This window comes from Mytilus edulis, chromosome 4 (genome assembly GCF_963676685.1).
Source record: "Mytilus edulis chromosome 4, xbMytEdul2.2, whole genome shotgun sequence".
Taxonomy (NCBI): Eukaryota; Metazoa; Mollusca; class Bivalvia; order Mytilida; family Mytilidae; genus Mytilus; species Mytilus edulis.
This window is the reverse complement of record NC_092347.1, coordinates 75,546,039-75,567,589: the sequence shown is the minus strand read 5'-3', so window position 1 is coordinate 75,567,589 and position 21,551 is coordinate 75,546,039. Positions and strand designations below refer to the sequence as shown.

At 32.1% G+C, this 21,551-nt stretch overlaps 1 protein-coding gene across 9 annotated transcripts in view; it reads right to left on the bottom strand.

Moving 5' to 3' along the window:
- The window catches only part of LOC139520536 (vitamin D3 receptor-like), a 147,409-nt gene that overhangs the window by 75,660 nt on the left and 50,198 nt on the right, over positions 1 to 21,551 (bottom strand). For 5 of the 9 annotated variants that reach the window (XM_071313256.1, XM_071313254.1, XM_071313258.1 and 2 more), the window contains one exon: positions 16,385 to 16,442. The exons of the other annotated variants lie outside the window; for them this stretch is intronic. In XM_071313256.1, the coding sequence (XP_071169357.1) occupies positions 16,385 to 16,403 (19 nt within the window). In that variant the 5' untranslated portion in view covers positions 16,404 to 16,442. The remainder of the gene's footprint in view (positions 1 to 16,384; positions 16,443 to 21,551) is intronic. 9 annotated transcript variants of the gene reach the window in all.

The following is a 21,551-nucleotide window of genomic DNA, read 5'->3' as shown; positions in this document are numbered from 1 at the left end:
AAAAAACATTTTTGTAGAAATTCTACACAAACCATTAATTAAACATCTGTAAAAAACATTCTTTCAATTTACATTCAAACCTATCAGTTTTACCCCTCAGCAAGGTGCTCATATTTTTGCAATTATAAAAGCATAATGTCAAAACTATCCTCTAGGGAGATGAATTTCCTAATTATAAAAAAGCACCACCTATGAACCAGCAATATACATAATTCATTATATAATACCACACCAGATTCACTGGGCATGTTTTATGAATTAAGATTCCATTCATACAAATAGCTTATGTCATCTGAGAGATACAAACATAACAAGCACACCTTCTTCTAAAACAGAAGTGCACTAGCTGTTTCTAAAATGTCTTTGTCATTGTTTGTGTAAACTAAAGGTACCAAAAATCAAAACATATTTACAGTTCTCACAATGTCACAACAAAAACAGGAAAACAACAAACATTAACATGAATAAATAAAAAGAACTTGTTGTGACATTTTCATTTCCTGAATGGTGTTGAATTCAACACCGCTTCAATATACGAATAACACAATCAATTAATTATAAAATATAAAAAATACAGAAAATTGCAATATACACCTCATGGACTTAAGGACAAGAAAAGACTTGTCCTGTCCTCTTTATATCAAGGTGCTAAACTTGAAATGAAAATTGTTTTCAAAAGGACTTCTGATGGGACACAAAAAAAGGATGGTATCTTGACTACAAAAACAAATATGTTTGGCAAGTTGGGAATGGATAGAAAATTTAGAATTTTGTAGCACTTTTTCTCTTTTGCAAATCTAAAATGGGATCTTTTGAATGTGTTTGAAGCTTCAGGGCCTCTCAACGCCTGGTAACTTGATATATATATATATATGTATATGTACAACTCGTCTAAACATCAACCCAACAATGTTAGATCTGTAAATTTGCTTTAGCAAATTTTTAGTTCTTCCCTTGCCGAGATTCGAACCCATGCTACTGTGATATCGTGACACCAAATCGCCTGCACTGCAGCCGTCCCGCTAGACCACACGATCACCTGGGCTCTATAATAGAGCTTTCGCTGGCCGTGTGTTACCTTTCCTCGTCAGTTTTAATCTAGCAGCGTACTACAGTACATGATATATAAGGCATGAAGATGTTATTGTTACAGATCAGCTAATTTATCTATAGTAAAGGATCCTACAAATTAATGTAATATACAGTCACAGAAAATAATTATATTTAAAACTACGTCTGAGTCAGTGACAACTCTACAACAGATGTATCCATCGGATCGCCATCAATGATGGTGATACATGGCTGTGTACATAATGTATATACAACTCGTCTAAATATGTATATATATGTATACATATATGTATATATATATATGTAGACTGAAGTATATCAAAAGAAATTCATGAAGGTATAGATTTCTTCACATAGTATAAAAAAAGAAGAGGTGGTATGGAAACCAATGAGACAACTCTCCACAAGAAACAAAATGACACAGAAATTACCAACCATAGGTCACTGTGCAGTATTCAACAATTTACGCAAAGCCTATATCACTTAGTGAACTAAAAAAGGCCCTGAAATCACAAATTTAGTAAAACACATATCAACATTGGCGGTGTGTAAAAATTAAAAGAAGGACCATGAATTCTTAAATTAAAAGCTCCATGTTCTTGAGAAAAGTTTTAGGCCAGATAAGGCCTTGTCCTTAAATTATTTTCCTATTTCCATTAGATTATTCAAGCACAAGGTAAAACTGACTGCAAAATTTGAACTTATCTAAATATTTAAACAAGCACTGAAAAACACATTGAAGCTAGGTTAAATATATATTTCAAGAAAACCTTACAAGAAATATCGGTCAGTCACTTTTGCTTCTGAATGATCGAAATAGAAAAAAATGCGGTAATTAAAGATGGCCCACTTGGGAATATCAGCCAAAGTCAGGAGTTCAATATGACCGCAACAGTACTATAATATCCATTAGAAACACAATAGTTATATGACAAGAACACTTATGAAGCTTCTTACCCTGCGTATTATTACAGACAGTGTGACACGTCTAATTATCTACAGAAACAAGGAGTGTCAAGTTTTTCTGTCATTTCTCTATTGATTTCAATATATATACCAAACTAAATAACAATACCACTAGCTATTATCTTCAACTTGAGTCACAAATTATTGGCACACCACAAAGATAGATGAGTCTGGGTCATTTCTCTTTATTCTAAATCTCATTGGCAACTAAAAAAATTGGATGTTCATTTTTCATTTTCCATTATTGATGTGCATTAGTAATGGCATCCAATATTTTCTCTGTATTAGATTTGTCAAATCAGCAAATTCTGATAGAAAAGTTCTTTATGAGTTCTCTAAATACTGCGGAAGGGGGATTTATTACTGTTCTTTTAAGGAAGTCCGACATGACATAATATCTATATGATTGGAATATGAATTTGAGACTCAGGTGTTAATTATATACAGCAGCTAGGTTTCGGTCATATTTGATATACTGTATAATTTTGAACAGCTATTTCTTTCCTAATTTTATCTAGAAAATTGTTCCAATGATTTACTATATGCTGTATTATAGGCTGAATGTACTTATAACAAAATGTAGGGGTAGGATAATGATGAAAGATGGTCTCACATAATTTGATATCTACAAGATTCATTATGCAATATATATATAAATAATTTGACTTTTAGATAAGTGTTAAGACATTTTGTGCAATCTTGTTGATGTTACTGACATGTGGGAAACAAATGTACAATACAAATTCTAATAAATGTCACACCAATAATCAAATAAGGTTAGATAAACATTGCTGAAATAACTGCATTCCGTTTTTATATACCCTTTACATGTAAGGTGGACGTTAAAGTGCAGGTTGTTTAGCAGGATAAAACTGGTTCCATCATATGCAACATTTCATCAATTCAGATGTTTTGGCAGGTTTTCCTCCTTTTTTTAAATGCCACATAACAACCCTTTAATAATTTCATGAGTGGGAAAGCTTTTTTCTGTAGTAACCTTTAAAACTGAATATTCAAACTCATTTTTTTAAAGTTGAACTTGCCAAATAAGACATTCTTAGAGCATCTAGGGATAATTTTACATATGGATCAACATATTTATTTTCCAGCTGTGCATGTTGACAGCTGTTGATGCATGGCTGTATCTATTTATATCTATGGTTGAATACTGCCTATCTTGCTTGACACGTTCCATTCTAATTTTCTTATTTTAATGCTAAATGTTAATACAATAACATTAGCAAAATTTTCACATTACCAATAATTTTGTGTTGTTCTTAAAATGCACTTTTCACTTGTAAATTTATTAGACTTTATTTTATGAAGTAGAATCTAGGCGTTTTAATTATCCTCTTGATGAAAATGTCCTATAAGAAGAGAAGTCAGGCACACTGCTCACCTCCTTAAACTCTGCTAAATAAATTCTAGATGACAGATTTATTCTTTTTGAAATAAATCTGAATTCCAAAAAATTCAAATTTTATGTCTTAAACTTCTGAGAATTTCTAGTCTGAGCCAATAATTGTTGTTTTATTGAACTTTCAAAAATTCATCCTGACAACCAATCAGACAATTATTTTAGGCACTGGTAGTAAAATGGCATAAAGTGGAAAACTTGATCAAATAATGCCTTAATAAGTAGTAAGAAGAAACATTTGTCTACATAAAAATATTTTTGGAAAATAGAAAAAGCTATGCTGAAAAAAAAAAGTTCACTTTACACAAATTCAAAATTAGCTTGGATAGAGAATTTTATTAAGCTTTCAATGAATTTTCTATTAGAAAATGCTTCACTAAGTTGAGAATTAGTGACCATATGTAATGTAAAAATAGAACAAAGTGGCTTAATTATGAAATGCTTTGGAGGGATAATATATGTAAAATGTGCCAATTGCTAGAGGATTAAAAACACTTCCTCCTTGAATGTAAAATTACCCAAAAACTAAGAGATAATCTATTTGTAAATTATTTCCAAAGCTATCTGGACATGGCACCATCTCAACAAGCTCCAATTTTTGTAAGTGATTTCATGAACCACTATATGCCAAGCTATAAGATTTTTCACTTAATGATTATTTGAAGCTAAAACCAGTTAAAAAAGTTGAAATAAATTTTAAAAAACCAGACTAGTATATTTATTATATCATTAAAAATCAATAGAATTATAGCATAAATTAAAAAAAAAGTGTAAGATTCAAAAGCTCATAATAAAATAAAATAAAATATTCTGCAGAATAATTTCCATATATATGATTTATTGAGTTTGGAATTGCAATGCTGTCATCTACTTCCCCTGATTTTTTTTTAAACTGCTTTGAAATACAAAACCCAATTATACCATTTATAGATTTCTACAAAAAAAATCAGACAATGTACTTTTACAGCTCAATGTCACTGTTAAATGAGAAAGTCAAGTGACTTGAAATGATGATTTGGTTAACAATGATTGGGATAATGATGATTATGATAATGATCATTAGCTAATGTTAATGATATTGAAAGTTAATACAAGTAGAGACATACTAATTAAGTACTGATGTGCGGCCAGTATAAAAGTTTACCATGATTATGAACTTAATTTCAGGTAGTGGCATCAAAGAAATGTTTTTGCATGAAAGGCAACATGCATGTTATAAGGAAAAGAAGAATGAGCTATGAGAACACTTTGAAGTGGTGAAAAGGCCTACTATAAGATAATTTATGAGATAGGCCAATACAGTTCACTTAAGTACATGTATGTTGTCAAATAGTGGAATGACAGCATACTTATCTGAGCATGTTTGAAGAAAATGTTATAGAATAATACTTGACATGGCATCAAGAAGTGGTATGAAATGTCATTCAAAATTATACAATTGCTACTTAATGTGACTGTTAATAGAAGATAATCTATCACTAATATCAACAAATTACAAAATCTGTATAAAACAATAAAAAGCAATTCTATATAATAAGCATTTAGCTTTTATCCTTTTATTCATATATAAAAAGGAAAATACCATAAAGGCAATCAAATCCCAAAGATGATGGAAAACAACCAAAAGTATGACTTATTATAATGGCCATAAGAGAATTTAAGACATACAATGACACAACATTCATCAAAACACTTAGGGACAATAGCTATAGACAACAGTGCTCATGGCCATAGGAGAAATAGTCACACACAACATGTCTCAAAACACTAGGAAAACGGACAACATTTCCCAAAACAAATCACAGTATTGAAGAAAAACAGTGATAACAGCATGTAATTTATTGGACATATAAGAGAAAAAGACAAACAAGCTTTCCTCAAAACACTACACAGCATTAGTTTAACCTGTTTAAATCATAATGAAGTTAACATCATTAACATGTTCTAGCACATTAGCTTTTACTTTTTTTTTTAATTTATTATCTCAACATTGTCAATGTCATTGGGAACCTTATCCTCCACACATCTATTTTTGCACCTAATAACATTCTGTTTTCTTTAAAGAACGATTCTAAACTGAACTTTACTTGGTAATAAGAAATCTGATTAAAATGGACTCAATAAATATGAAGAGTAATGATATCAATTGTGTACTTATCAAGAACGAAATCCAATAGATGTTACATCATTGTATGTTATTTTGCCTATTCTCTGTAGCTGTTATTGATTATGCTGACGTCTTGGCACTGTAAGCACTGTACTGGGGCAGGTCACTGACTTCAAAGTGTATTGTCCTTAAGGCGACTATCTAATAAAAAATATCCTGTACTTGGTATTCCTTTTGGTAATGACCGCCTACTTTCAATACTCTTTGTAGTCCCTTTGACCGTGAGTCATGATATTTAGGCCCTTGAAAAAAATGTTGCCATTGGAAAAGAATCTTTGAGTAAAATAATTCTGAAACAAAAGTCATTGATAAGGTAAATCCTAAAAGAAACTCAAACACTATAAGCATTGGGTTGTACTTGTGCTCTATTTAATAGTTTATTAATTCATTTCTTCTGCAAAAAATATAAAATTATGTAATAAAGCAATTTCAAAATTTTCAGTTCATTTTGCAAATGTCAAATGCAATGAATAAGATATATCTAATAAAAGTTTAATTCATCCTGAATTGTGCATGCATATCCTTTTTCCTACTTCGATCAATATCAATATTTTGGCTGTCCCTTCAATCAAAATGTGATATACCACTGCCCAAGGTGACAGAAGAATGTTCAGTGCTCACAAATATGTTTAACTTTGACATCTGAAACCTTGAACAGCAAAAGCCATTAGATACCTTCGGCTTCAGATATTATTAGATCTTCACCGATTTTGAGTTGACAGTATTATGCACTTTTGAAAAATGACAGGATACACTGTAAATAAACAAGTTTTGTACTGAATCAAGACTAGAAATATTATGATGGCAATGTTTGTGCTGCATCAACTAAAACCCTGAACTACAGAGACCTTTTTTATAACAAGACTTGAACTTTAATAGCAGACTTGTTTTTGTACTGTTACGAATCACAGTTCATGACTAAACTCGGTATTAAAGACCCACGAAATTGCATTTAATTGATAAATTCAACAACACTTACTGTTATCTTGATGATATTTTTTCGTTAAATAATCAAGAATTTTCTCAATATACTGCTGAAATTTACCCCTAGGAACTTACTTTAAATAAATCAAATTTATTCGGTAATAACTGTCCTTTCCTGGATATAGATATTTCGGTTTTAAACAGGAAACTCCACACTAAAATTTACGACAAAAGAGACGATTTTTCGTTCCCTATTGTTAATTTTTCATTTTTAGATGGTGATGTTCCTTTGGCATCATTCTTACGGTGTTTATATTTCACAACTTGTTCACTATGCCCGTGTCTGTTGTGACGTTTTTGATTTTAACAAACGCAACCTATGTATTACTGGTAAATTATTAAACCAGGGATATCGTTACCATAAATTACTTAAAACCTTTACTAAATTTTTACATAGATATAAAGATTTGGTTTTGAAGTTTGGTTGTACCTGTAGAAAACTTATTTGAAACGGAATAGCACATCCTCATTTTTATGGATATGTTGCCAATGAGACAACTGTCCACAAGAGACCAAAATGACACAGACATTAACAACTATAGGTAACCGTATGGCCTTCAACAATGAGCAAAGCCCATACCGCATAGTCAGCTATAAAAGGCCCCGATAAGACAATGCAAAACAATTCAAACGAGAAAACAAACGGCCTTATTTATATAAAAAAATGAAAGAAAAACAAATGTATGTAACACATAAACAAAGGACAACCACTGAATTACATGCTCCTGACTTGGGACACTGGCACATACATAAATAAGGAGGCAGGGTTAAACATGTTAGCAGGATCCCAACCCTCCCCCTAACCTTGGACATTGGTATAACAGTAGATTATATATTTTTGTTTAGGGGCCAGCTGAAGGACGACTTCGGGGAAGACCTATTGGGAATCTTCTGTTGTTGTCTGTTCTATGGTCGGGTTGTTGTCTCTTTGACACATTCCCCATTTCCATTCTCTATTTAACCTATAGCAGCAATGCTGGAAACCTTCAATTACAGAGACATATAGCAGTAAGACAGGAAACCTTGGATTAGGGAAACATATAGCAGCAAGGCATGACACCTTTGATTACAGAGACATATAGCAGCAAGGCTGAAAACCTTTGATTACAGAGTCCTATAGCAGCAAGGCTGGAATCCTTTGATTACAGAGACATAAAGCAGAAAGACTGGTAACCTTTGATTACAGAGACATATAGCAGAAAGGGTGGAAACCTTTGATTACATAGATCTATAGCAGCAAAGCTTGAAACCTTTGATTAAAGAGACATATAGCAGAAAGGCTGAAAACCTTTGATTACAGAGACATACAGCAGAGAAGGATGGAAACCTTTGATTACAGAGACATATAGCAGAAAGGATGGAAACCTTTGATTACATAGATCTATAGCAGCAAGGCTGAAAACCTTTGATTAAAGAGACATATAGCAGAAAGGCTGGACACCTTTGATTACAGAGACATACAGCAGAGAAGGATGGAAACCTTTGATTACAGAGACATATAGCAGAGAAGGCTGGAAACCTTTGTTTACAGAGACATATAGCAGGAGGGTTGGACACCTTTGATTACAGAGACATACAGCAGAGAAGGATGGAAATCTTTGATTACAGAGACATATAGCAGAAAGACTGGAAACCTTTGATTACATAGATCTATAGCAGCAAGGCTGGACACCTTTGATTACAGAGACATACAGCAGAGACACTGATGGAAACCTTTGATTACAGAGACATATAGCAGAGAAGGCTGGAAACCTTTGTTTACAGAGACATATAGCAGAAAGGCTGGACACCTTTGATTACAGAGACATACAGCAGAGAAGGATGGAAACCTTTGATTACAGTGACATGTAGCAGAGAAGGATGGAAACCTTTGTTTACAGAGACATATAGCAGAAAGGCTGGACACCTTTGATTACAGAGACATACAGCAGAGAAGGATGGAAACCTTTGATTACATAGATCTATAGCAGCAAGGCTGGAAACCTTTGATTACAGAGACATATAGCAGAAAGGCTGGAAACCTTTGATTACAGAGACATATACAGCAGAGAAGGATGGAAACCTTTGATTACAGAGACATATAGCAGAGAAGGCTGGAAACCTTTGATTACAGAGACATATAGCAGAAAGGCTGGAAACCTTTGATTACAGAGACATATAGCAGAAAGGCTGGAAACCTTTGATTACAGAGACATATACAGCAGAGAAGGATGGACACCTTTGATTACAGAGACATATAGCAGAGAAGGCTGGAAACCTTTGATTACAGAGACATATAGCAGAAAGGATGGAAACATTTAATTCAGAGACATATAGCAGAAAGGCTGGAAACCTTTGATTACAGAGACATATAGCAGAAAGGCTGGAAACCTTTGATTACAGAGACATATAGCAGAAAGGATGGAAACATTTGATTTAGAGATATATAGTAGCTAAGGTATCACCAGCTCAATACCAGTAATCAGCATTCCAATGTTGAAACCGTTGATTTGGTTATTTTTCTCTTCTTGAAATATTGAACATTGAATATTTTTCAACCATCTGATATAGATAGTCTAGCTGAGCCAAATTTGGCACATCATTTTAGAGATTTTCGGCTTTCTGTGATGTATTAAATTAACTACATATTTGATTTGCCTTTAGAACTGTTTTGAATCAAGCACTGCATTTCTCTAGACAACAACACACATCTAATGCATGAAATTAACAGCCTGGTTTTTGTAATGATTTTTTTCCCAAATTATTATTTTCACAGCTCGAAATTGATTGGATGACGGTTGATAAAAAACCCTCTACAAACACTTTTCCTATATCTTGACAGAATGACAGTCAATTTTTTTATGGAGTAAGCCTGGGTCCGTGGGCCCCTGAAGATATGACTGACCTTGTGTACTGTCTGTACGTTATTATGAATATAATTGAAAAATATATAAATGACTGGTGAATAGTTGATATTATATTCACAATCTGTAGATCATTAAAACTTCTCTATTTCTGGAATGTTGGAAATATCTAAAATTCCTTGTTGAACTCTCAAACAATTTTAATTAGCACTACCTCCTTATATTTCTATCCAAAGAACTAAAAGTTGTGTTTTTCCTCATTTAGGAACACCTGGAACAAATTCAAACATACCATCATGGCTTCTCTTCATAATTAAGCATTTATGTTAATTTTTTCTATAGTGTTCACAATAATGATATTCTTACTCAGTGTTTGTTGAAGCACTCCTTTCATCTTTCTATTTGGCAAACTGTATGCATCAAACTATGTTTTTTTTACAAAATAATAGAAATATGTACTCGCTTACCTATTCTAGTGTACATATTCTGTAGTCAAAATATTTGTAAATTATGTCATAATTCAAATACCAGACTGAATAGATCAATTCAAAATGGCTGCAATGATGAAGCAAAAACAATTAAAATTAGCTTAAAAAATTATTTCTGCAATTCAAAGATCAAAGATGTTCACTCTAAATAAGATGTGTACTATGTAATAAAACCAACGTCACACTTGGATTTACAATAAAACAAGTTTTTTCAAAACTTTTTTCACCAACACATGCTATTCAATTTTAATTGCCATTTATGCATACTAAAGTGTTTTGCATGTGCATTTATTCGCTGCACATGAATTAACTTTCTATTTCACTGAGCAAAACAACCAAGTGGGTCCTATTTGACATGTTTCATTGCCTGCATAAAGCTGAACAATGTATTATCAAATATGATAGAAGATACCATGATACATGTTTCAGTGTCTACCTAGCATGAAAGACAGAAGATAGTTGAAACGGCTGTTAAAATTTAAAAGTCAAAGCAAAATAAAAATCCAATGTCAAAAACCGAAAGACAACCAACAGTCACAACACCATAAAAAAAACTTAAAGTCTAAGCAACACAACCGACCTAAACCAGCAGTGCATATCTCGGGTGCTCTATAAGGGTAAATAGATTATGGTAATCATTTGGCATCATCAGTATAGCTCATGTAGGTACAAATTTGGTGTCAAGTCTAATTCAGTGTTGTCACATTCAAGTAAAGGGTGAGATTGTGGTTTCAATAATTGGAACATATCCATCATCATCTGTGAAACAGATATTCCATAATGGTCAACAAACTTGTGATGGAATTTGTAAAATTCAAAGGGATGACTTCAATCTCATAATAAATAGTTTCCTCATAATCAGCAACTTTCTTGTAATCATGATAGGAAATGTTAGATCTGGAATATCATATTACCTAGGATGTATACCTCCATATGAAGGTTGCTACATAAAAATAGAAAGTTCACAATTGGATAGCTGAAATTATTCCTTTTGTCATTAAGCTTTGTTCTCAACCAACTTTCATTAATACCAATTTCTAGATGTAATTCTAGATATAAGGCAGTCTTAATTGTATCTACTGTATCCTTAATTTCAAGTTTTATCAAAAAGACACATTCAACATAGTAAAACAAACTTTGATTTATTTAGGGGGCAGAACATGAAGTTAAAAAGAAGTGATACCTTATTGCAATATAGAAGATTTTCAAAACAACAGTTGACTTTTATCAACTATATTTTTTATTCCTGTTAAATAAAAAAAGTATGAAATTTATGCATTATTCAATGCTGTGGACAAATTAAGATGGATTTGGTTATAAACAAGAAATACATTGTATTGTGTATGAATAACATGCTTTAAAAGATTCCATACATTCTTCTTAAATATCCAGACACAATCCATCATAATTTTAACACAACAAGTCTCAAAAATATACAAAGAGATCCACAATTAAAGGTATACAACAACAAAATTACCATTTAAAGTTGTGGTAAACTGTAACCACGATTTGTTGTCTGAAGTAAACACAGCTTTCCTTTCTAATAAAGTTTTCTCCAATTCAGCACAAAACATTATAACCACTGGTTCCCAATAAATCACATAAAATAAAATGCTATAGCAATTTGTCTGAAGCAATAAATTACTGAATAAAAATTGTCCATTTTAACCATTCTTTTTCTAGGATGCTATAATTAGGGAGAATTGGTAGGATCCTAAAAAAACACCAATCAGATGAGCCTTCTTAATATAATAAAATGTACTGTAGTTGAACCCTTGACCTATTTATTTTATCAATAAAAGCAACATTTTATAAACCTAAGATGTGGGGTAATAGAAATTATTTTGATCAATATGTGTTTGAAACTGGAGAATATTGCAAACGCCAGTGGCATATATGTACTCTAATTTAACCATAGCATACACTTAAAGAACTAGATAACTGTATAAGGGAATGATTGTCAAATGAATTGACAGCATAGTTTGTTTTCTAATTATTCTGTGTGGTCGTTTCAACAAAGTTAGACCTTTCAAGAACATTTTCTGTAATCAAAATAATGGAATAAAATGATAGCTTCAGTTCTTTCCAAATTGACTGTAAATGTCTATCATTCAAATATGACGAACTGCACAATTTATAACTGGATTTCACATCAAATGAATAAGCACTAGAAAAAAGATTGGATGACATTATGCACAATAATATCAACATGAAAAAATACAGCAGTTGATATGAAATTAAATTTGTATAAGAAGAAAATGAATGGTTTGATATGTGTCAAAGAAACAGCAACCCAAAGATATAGATTGACTAAATACAAGATTCAGATAACAGAAAGACATTGAACAATAATAATCAAATAAGTTAAAGGTCAAGAAATGGTCTGTCCTTAATTTGTCCTAAAAGTCACAAAATCGTACTCAAAATCCTTCATTTAAAAAACATAATCTACAATTCTTCTTAATCAATCACTGCCTCCAATCATACAATCATAAACTAGGTCTGACTCTAATCATTTAATTATAAACTGGGTTTGCCTCTAACCATTTAAATATAAACCTGTGTCTGCCTTAAATCATTCAATCATAAACTAGGTCTGCCTCTAATCATTCCATCATAAACCTCAGTCTGCCTCAAATCATTCAATCATAAACTCGGTCTGTTCAATTATAAACCTGGGTCTACCTCCAATTACTCAATCATAAACTGGGTCTGCCTACAATCATTCAATCATAAACTGGGTCTACCTCCAATCATCCAATAATAAACCCAGTCTTCATCAAATCATTTAATTATAAACCTGGGTTTGCCTCCAAGCACTCAATCATAAACTGGGTTTGCCTCCAAGCACTCAATTATAACAGGGTCTGCCTACAATCATTCAATCATAAACTGTGTCTTAGGTAACCTCCAATCATTCAATTATAAAGTAGGTCTTAGGTAACTTCCAATCATTCAATCATAAACTGGGTCTTAGGTAACCTCCAATCATTCAATCATAAACTGGGTCATATCCAATCATTCAATCATAAACTGGGTCTGCTTCCAATCATTCAATCATAAACTAGGTCTGCCTCCAATCATTCAATTATAAACTAGGTCTGCCTCCAATCATTGAATTATAAACTGGGTCTGCCTCAATCATTGAATTATAAACTGGGTCTGTCTCCAAGCTCTCAATTATAAACTGGGTTTGCCTCCAAGCACTCAATTATAAGCCTAGGTCTGCCTCCAAGCACTCGGTTATAAACTGGGTCTGTCTCCAAGCACTCAGTTATAAACTGGGTCTGCCTCCAATCACTCAATTATAAACTAGGTCTGCCTTTAAGCACTCAATTATAAACTGGGTCTGCCTCCAAGCACTCAGTTATAAACTGGGTTGCCTCCAATCATTCAATTATAAACCTGGGTCTACCTCAAATTATTCATTATAATTCTGGATAAGTACAAATTTACAGCACAAGAACTGCTTTACAGTAGCATTTTATCAAAGAGACCACACTAACAGAGTATTGGAAAAATATTGATTAGTTTCCCAATGGGAAGGTGTGTACAATGATCAGCCAGGTGGGAAAAAGAATGTTTACTCCATCATGGAGGGGGATACAAATAATTGTTCCCCACAATTCAACTGTCTATAAGTACTGACTTTTTTCCAATTTCAGATTTTTTTGTAAAGAGAAACAACCCAAAGATATGAAAAACTGTATCCCTGCTTATATCAACCTGTATGTAAAGCTTTTATGAATTTTCCTTGCTTTTGTACCTTTCACAATCCCATTTACCATTATTACTGTATTATGCAGTACATAGAATTGTCAGATCCTGCATAATGCACCATGCTCACTATACTTGCTTTGTTTAGCCGCAGGGAATCCTTTTGTCATAATAAACCATAGTTAAAACCTGGGTTTTGGGTGAACTTTATTGAATATTTGACTTATGAAAATTAGCAAAAATAAAGAAGGATAAAAAGTCATGCTTCAGACGTGATTCCCTATATAATCAACCAAATTTTCCCCACACAAGGAGGCTCCAACCCCCCCCCCCCCCCCCCCAATCTGCACTTGAATTAGCAATCTAAAGGAGTGTATAGACCTCATACTTTGTCCTCAGTCAATATACTATTTCAGGTTTATAATTCCTAGTATCGACCTAATATGCTAGGATTGTTTTAACCCTTTCCTCCATAATGACGCCTTTTGAAGCCACCCCCTTTACTCCATAATGACGCCTTTTGATGCCTGTGTAGTACCTCAGTTGAAACACTTTGACCATGCAATTTCTGTATCAGACTTAATAAAATTTGTATCTAATATGAAAAGAATATACATAAGAATATCTGGACTTAAAATTATTTGATGAAATATTTGTTTTTTGCAATGTATTATTACTTTAAAGCATATTTTCAGCATTTTATTGAAAAATCTTATGCAAATCAGGTATGCAACAAAAATTCCATTGAGAAAAGGGTTAAGCAATACAATCCTGAAAAGGTAAGCAAACTACGTCTGACATTTTAAAGATATATGTCAATAAAAATACTAACATTTTTCCAATTGCTACCTCATTAAAATAATGACACAGCAAATCAGAACTGAAGTACTATACCATATTAATCTTAATTTGAGTGGGGATTATATATTTCAAGCAGAAAAAACTATCAAGCATTGAAAAAATTCCTCTTGTATGAAATCAATTCTAGAGCCTCATATGATGTATGTAAGAGGTGCCTATTAAAATATGATGTAAATAGTAAACTAGATCAGGATTTATGAGCAATCAAAGTCATGAATAACAATAATGTTAATTTACAGACAATTTATCATGTCAGAATTATGCAGTTATGAAATATTGCTATTTGCTCTTCTTGTAGGGTTTAACAGATTCAATGATAACAGAAAACGTCATTGATAGTCTTATGTCATATGCTAATGCTATTTTTTATCATTTGTAGTATTTGGAGTAGCTTACAGATCTTTGGTAGTTTCTATATAATGAATCTGCAGCTTTTGAAAATATAGACTTTCAAAGGACAAGTTAGAGCTAATATATTGCATTGACACATTTCTTTTGTTGAAGTTTGTACACTGTTCTATAGAAATGTTTGATAATGTCGTGTTGTTATGTTGCTGTCATTGCAGGAAAATCTGTACACTGCCATTAATCAGTAGAGAAAAGGAGATCAGAAGATTAACATTTTTGTTTATATGTTAATATGTTATATCCAAATTCTTGATATCTATTTAGCTATTTTAGAATTCAGATTTTAACATTGCTTTTTTTCTATTCCAATAAATTAATTACTCAAATATATCTTAGCTACTGGAGAAATGTGTCTCAGTTTGCCACAACAAAGTCGAAGCAAACAGAGCCATGTGTTACAGCAGTCTAAAACAAAGTCATGGTAAACAGAGCAATGTGTTTACAGCATGACACAATAAAGACAAACAAATAACAGAGCAATGTGTTACCACATGACACAACAAAGACAAAGTCAACAGAGCAATGTGTTACAGCATGACACAATAAAGACAAACAAATAACAGAGCAATGTGTTACCACATGACACAACAAAGACAAAGACAACAGAGCAATGTGTTACATGTACCACATGACACAACAACGATAACAAAGCCATGTGTTACAGCATAACACAATACATTCAAAGTAAACAGAGCAATGTGTTACAACATGACACAATAAAGTCAACAAAGCCATGTGTTACAGCATATAACACAATACATTCAAAGTAAACAGAGCAATGTGTTACAACATGACACAATGAAGTCAACAAAGCCATGTGTTACAGCATATAACACAATACATTCAAAGTAAACAGAGCAATGTGTTACAACATGACACAATAAAGTCAACAAAGCCATGTGTTACAGCATATAACACAATACATTCAAAGTAAACAGAGCAATGTGTTACAACATGACACAATAAAGACAACAAAGCCATGTGTTACAGCATATAACACAATACATTCAAAGTAAACAGAGCAATGTGTTACAGCATGACACAAATAAGAGACAAAGCAGAACAAAGCCATGTTTTACATCATGACACAATACAGTCAAAGCTAACAGCAATGTTTTACGGCATGACACAATAAAGGCAATGTGTTACAGCATGACACAATAAAGGCAATGCATAACAAAGCCATTTTTCATGGCTTAACACATTAAAGGCAAAGCAAACAAGCACACATTTCTGTTGGAGTAATAATACAACACCACAACAATTAGATAGGTTAAAGACCCAACATTATTTTAGCCTTGGTAAAACAACTGTAGACAACAATGCAGCAACATTGCATATTTGATAAATTGATGTTAAAGAAGCCACAACATTTGCTTATAAGTAAAAGTATTTACATCAACCCCACAACATATTGGAACCATGGATGAAAAAGAAGTCACAACATTTGTGTCTATCTTACCTGATTCACTCTTCCACATCTTGATTCATAACCAAGTTCAATGGGCCTTGTAGAACTGCTAAAAATATAATATCTAAACATTTAGTAACCAAATATCTCCTGTTACAAATCTTAACATTAATTCAGGGAGACAAAAAAACAAATTAAAAGTAGACATGATGAAAGTCTTGTATGTTTTTTCTGATTAGACTGAATTATATAAATGAGATTCAGAACTTAGAATAAACACAACGAAACTAATAAAAAGGCACAGACCAATATTACATAATGCCCCTGTACTATCGTAGACCGGACATATTAAAAAGATTCTTTTTTTGCATACATTGTACCAAGAAAATAAAATCAAGGACAAAGTACATAACTATGCCCAACACAAAATTCAGACCATAGGGTCTCTGATTTAATAACAAGACATAGGATATCTTTCTGAGACAAATTGTTTCTGAATTATATAGATTTTAACAAATAGTTTGAGTGCATTTGTTTCTAACCCGAAATTTTGTCATCGATGACTATCGTTTAGTAAACATTAAGCTGCTAGAAACAAATACATCGTTTAATAAACTTTATCGACCCCAGGTAGTCAGACAGAAATAGATTACACTCACGCACTGTAAACAAACAGGTAAAAGTGCGGGAAATAAATAACCAGGACTTTGCGAAAACAACACGTGCTCGTAATTATTTAAACGACAGATGCAGAAACAAATTTATCGTTTACACGTCTCAACGATAAACGATCAACGACTACGCGACTATTTTGCGCGTACATCGTTTATGTGAACGATGTCAACGTTGACCAAAAAATGTAAGAAACAAATGGATTAAACGACTACGCGTTAATCGTTTACATCGTTTAGGTTAGAAACAAATGTGCTCTTAATGTTGTTGTTACCACTTCCAGATTAGCATTCCTATTTCTAGCATTCTATGAGACATTCATGACAGATTACACAAAAACTGCATCAATATATTCAGTCATTTTAACATTCTTATATGCATACATATAAGAATTTGTATATCTAAAAAGGTTACAATGCCCCAAGCTCTGTTGAATAGATTATCTTTGTCTCCATTCTGTGATTTTCATCAAAAACAAGATAATAAAAAACATAAATCTCTCAAAACTAAGATTTTTATATATGGTACAAAATGTATTATTATCCCAAAAAGTGATATGCACATTAAAAATTGTTGATTTTAAAATCCAAAGTATGGAAACTAAATAGCCAGTCTTCACAACAACTTTTATTATTTTGTGAAAAGTTAATATAACAATTAAACAAATTGAGATAAATAATAGTGTACAGTATTATACATTCAAATGCAAGGAATATAGAGTAGAGAAAGTTTCCAGTCCCAAACATTCAGTTCTCAAAATTTGACATGTTTATATAAGGGCTTTTAATTCTACATATTTTCTTTTCAGTTTATTATTTGATATGAATATAAATCTTATAAAAAAAATGTCTAACTATTGTATTCTTCTTTCCATAATTTATGTCTTAAAAGATTACTCCTGGTACTTAAAGGAACTCTGTAACTCATATCCAACAAATCATAGACAGAAAGGTGATAAAACATGAAAAGACCTGCTATATATCTGATCTCTATATCTACATACATACTACAAATACAAATACTCAGTGATACAAGATTTATTTGCTAAACTTTCAAATGCCAAGACATTAATAAATAATATACCACCTATAAGTAGTATAAATGTTCACTTAAGGTGTTATAAGTCATATCTCATAATGTCACCTGAAGCGTGAATATCTACCAGATCACAGTTTCAAGAAGACATATTTAAGAGTCTGTTTGTCTGTTACAATGATGGATAACTACAAGAATTTGTACCGTTATGGTGAATGACCTTCCCCTTGTTTTCAAAAATAACCTTAAAGTGACGACCACCTTTGACATGCATTTCTGGTGGTCTATAGAGGACCAATCTCCTACAATCTCTTCCTGTGACTACATACAAGTCCTCTACAGACATTCAATACTTCCCTATCAAGTTATGAGCTGTCAACATTTCAGGCTCCAGTCTGACTTAAGAATGGGAATTATGCTCATGGCTAATATCTATAAATAGACTAGACCTCACATGTTTTAACGCCACTTTTAAGCACCGCATATAGGCTATTTCATGTCGGCCAGTTTTTATTGATGGAGGAAGCTGGAGTCCCTAGAGAAAAACATAAACCTTCGATAATTAAGATTGGAGTCAAGTGCACCCACAGGAGTGAGGTTCGAACTCACAACCTCAGTGTTAACTGGCTAGTGATTACAATAGTAACTACTTAGACCACTTGGCCACCGAGGCTCCAGACCTCAGTAATAAGAAAAGGTTCAAAAGCCATGTCATTTAATATGGAAACTAATTGAGAGGCTACAACTCTTCCAACTCATTGAGAGCTATGGTTGCATTTGGACAAAAAATGTGCCTGTATATTTAATAACTTTTAATAAAGTTTAAAATTTTCAGAGTTTTCTTTAAAGTCATTAGTATATTTATATAGTTTAATTTTTGAATTTTGATCTGTTTTAGACAACTATGTTTTAAAGCATGCTGGTGAAATATTCATTATCAATTACAACTTCTATGTATGAATATTAAAATGTAAAAGTAATGTCTCTTCGGGTTTCAAAATTACAAGAAAATATTATAATGTAAAATAATTATTCAAGGCATATGGTTGGTTTGAATTTGTCCAGTGACTTTAATTCAAAAGTATTATTCTTAGCTACAAATAAAAAAAATACTGTTTTATTGATGTATGTGAAAAAAAAATCTGAGACGTGTTAAGTACAATAAAAATTATAAGAACAATGTCCTTTAAAATCAAATTTAGTGTTTCAATCAAACTTGTCTGTTACAAATTATTTAGAATTACTATAAGTGAGTGACAGTTTTTTGGAAAGTCTAAGAAAAAAGAATTTATTGATTATCTAATTAAATTTTAAGAAAATTAAATTACTTGCTGCTTTTTTTTAAACAACATAAGGAAAAGGAAGAAGGCAATTTATTAGTTTAAACATATTTATTTATAGAGGATTGGGAAACAAGTTTTGCAACTTATATTAATCTCTTTCCACTTTGCGGGTGCGATTGCTGCCTGTAGCAGCATTAGCTTGTTCTTTTTTGAAATCTACAAGGGTGTCTTTAACGTGCAAGAGATATGGCTTTCTCTTAACACGGGTCAGCCTTTTATCGTCCCCTTCCGACGGACTATCATCAATTCCTCAAGACCATACTGGCAAATGGTTGCGAGGGAGAGCAGAAAATTCAGTCTCTGAAATTTTCATCCCGGAATGGGAATCGAACCAGGAACCTTTGTGTGGCAATTTATTATTAGTGACATCTTTGTTATTGTGCATTCTATCTACTTTTACCAAGTATGTATTGGATAAACCAACAGTTATTCTAGTTCAATGGCATGGTAACCAGTTGGGTGCTGATTGGTTAACGTCTGTGGGTGTTGCCACACCCCCTGTCAATGTGCAGTTTCTAACCATGGTACAATTTGAACCATGGTTAACCATATGCATGGTCAACAAGGGTGGCATGGAGCACAATAAGCTTCTAACATTGAAAAGAGCAAAAGAAGCAATATAATTGGTAGTATTTTAATATATGCCATACTTTATACAGTAAAACATCAACTTTACAATTTCCAGTATTTATGTAAAAGCCTTAATTCTTATATTTTCATTAATAAAAAAAAAGGCACAATTAAGTTCAAACAAGTCCATTTTTTCCATATTTGTCAATTCATTTATTCTAATTTATTTGGTATAATTTATTCATAATATAATGTTCCAAGGGACATAACACAAAATATTTAAATTTTGTATTTATATGTTCCAATATAAATTTTATTAATGATAGAAAATAATTCATTTATTTTGTATCTTGAAATAATGGTGTTTAAATTATGATTTATCACAAATCTGCAATGTATCATAATGAAGTACACTTAATTTTTACCTTTCCTAGATGTGGTGTGTACTTTTATTACAAAAATAAATGTGACAACTGGTTAATTGATACATAAATTTGTCAACACTCGCATAACTTATCTCTATGCCTAAAGGTTGTGTCATGTGCAGTGTGTTTGCATACAATGCACTTTTAAAAAATATAGAGTCACTCAACTCATCCTGATAAACAATGAAATTTGATCAGAACTTGAACAACAGACTTTGCATTTTAATCCTAATTTTTAAATGCTAATTATTATGTAAGGATAAAATTTTCTGAAATAGCAAATTTGGAAATTTACCAGTTTTTATACTTTTTTGGATGCAATTAAATTACACAAAAATCAAAACTTAATTAAGTCCCAATCTGCCTCAGAATCAGTCCTCCTCAAGATTACATTATTTTAGTTAAAAATGTATATAATAATGGTACACGAATATAACATTTGTTTCCTTCTTCCTGTTTTGGTATATGAAGAGATATAATTTGGTAGAAATGCACTAGAAATTAACAATTAATGGGAGCTAACTCAGTAATTTACAATCATTCTAACTAAAACTTATCAAGAGATTTCTTGAATTACCAGAAACGCAGAACTAAAAGACCTATCATTTTTTACTCCAGATAAGGGTAACTTCAAAATAGGATACTGTGGATTCATTTATTTTCGTTGGCACCAATTTTCGTGGATGAAGGAAAACTTGCATATTCGTGGACATTTAATTTCATGGTTTTGCCGAAGTCTTTATACAAGACTTTAGGACATTTGTCATTCGTTGAACATTTAATTATGTGGTTCACCTAAATCAACGAAATCCACGAAAATTGGTATCCAACGAATAATAATGAATCCACAGTAGTTAGGTCAGCAGGGTTTATTTTGCCTTCTGAAGTTTGATGGCCTGTAGTAACAGAAGTGTAAGGATAATGCAAGGGCAACTGGAAAACATTATCTTTCATACAATGGATCCATATAAAATTAGGAAGAATTAAGTTATGATTGAGCATATTTCAATTGACCTATACATAAGCAGTTATACTGGTCATAGTATAGCTCTTTACCTTCATGCTTATTTTTTTCTCTGCTGAAATTTGATAATTATATGTTTCATAACGAGTGAGAATTGGATATCGCTTGAAATCTTGATATTGAGTTAAACCTATTTCTCTTATGGTCAG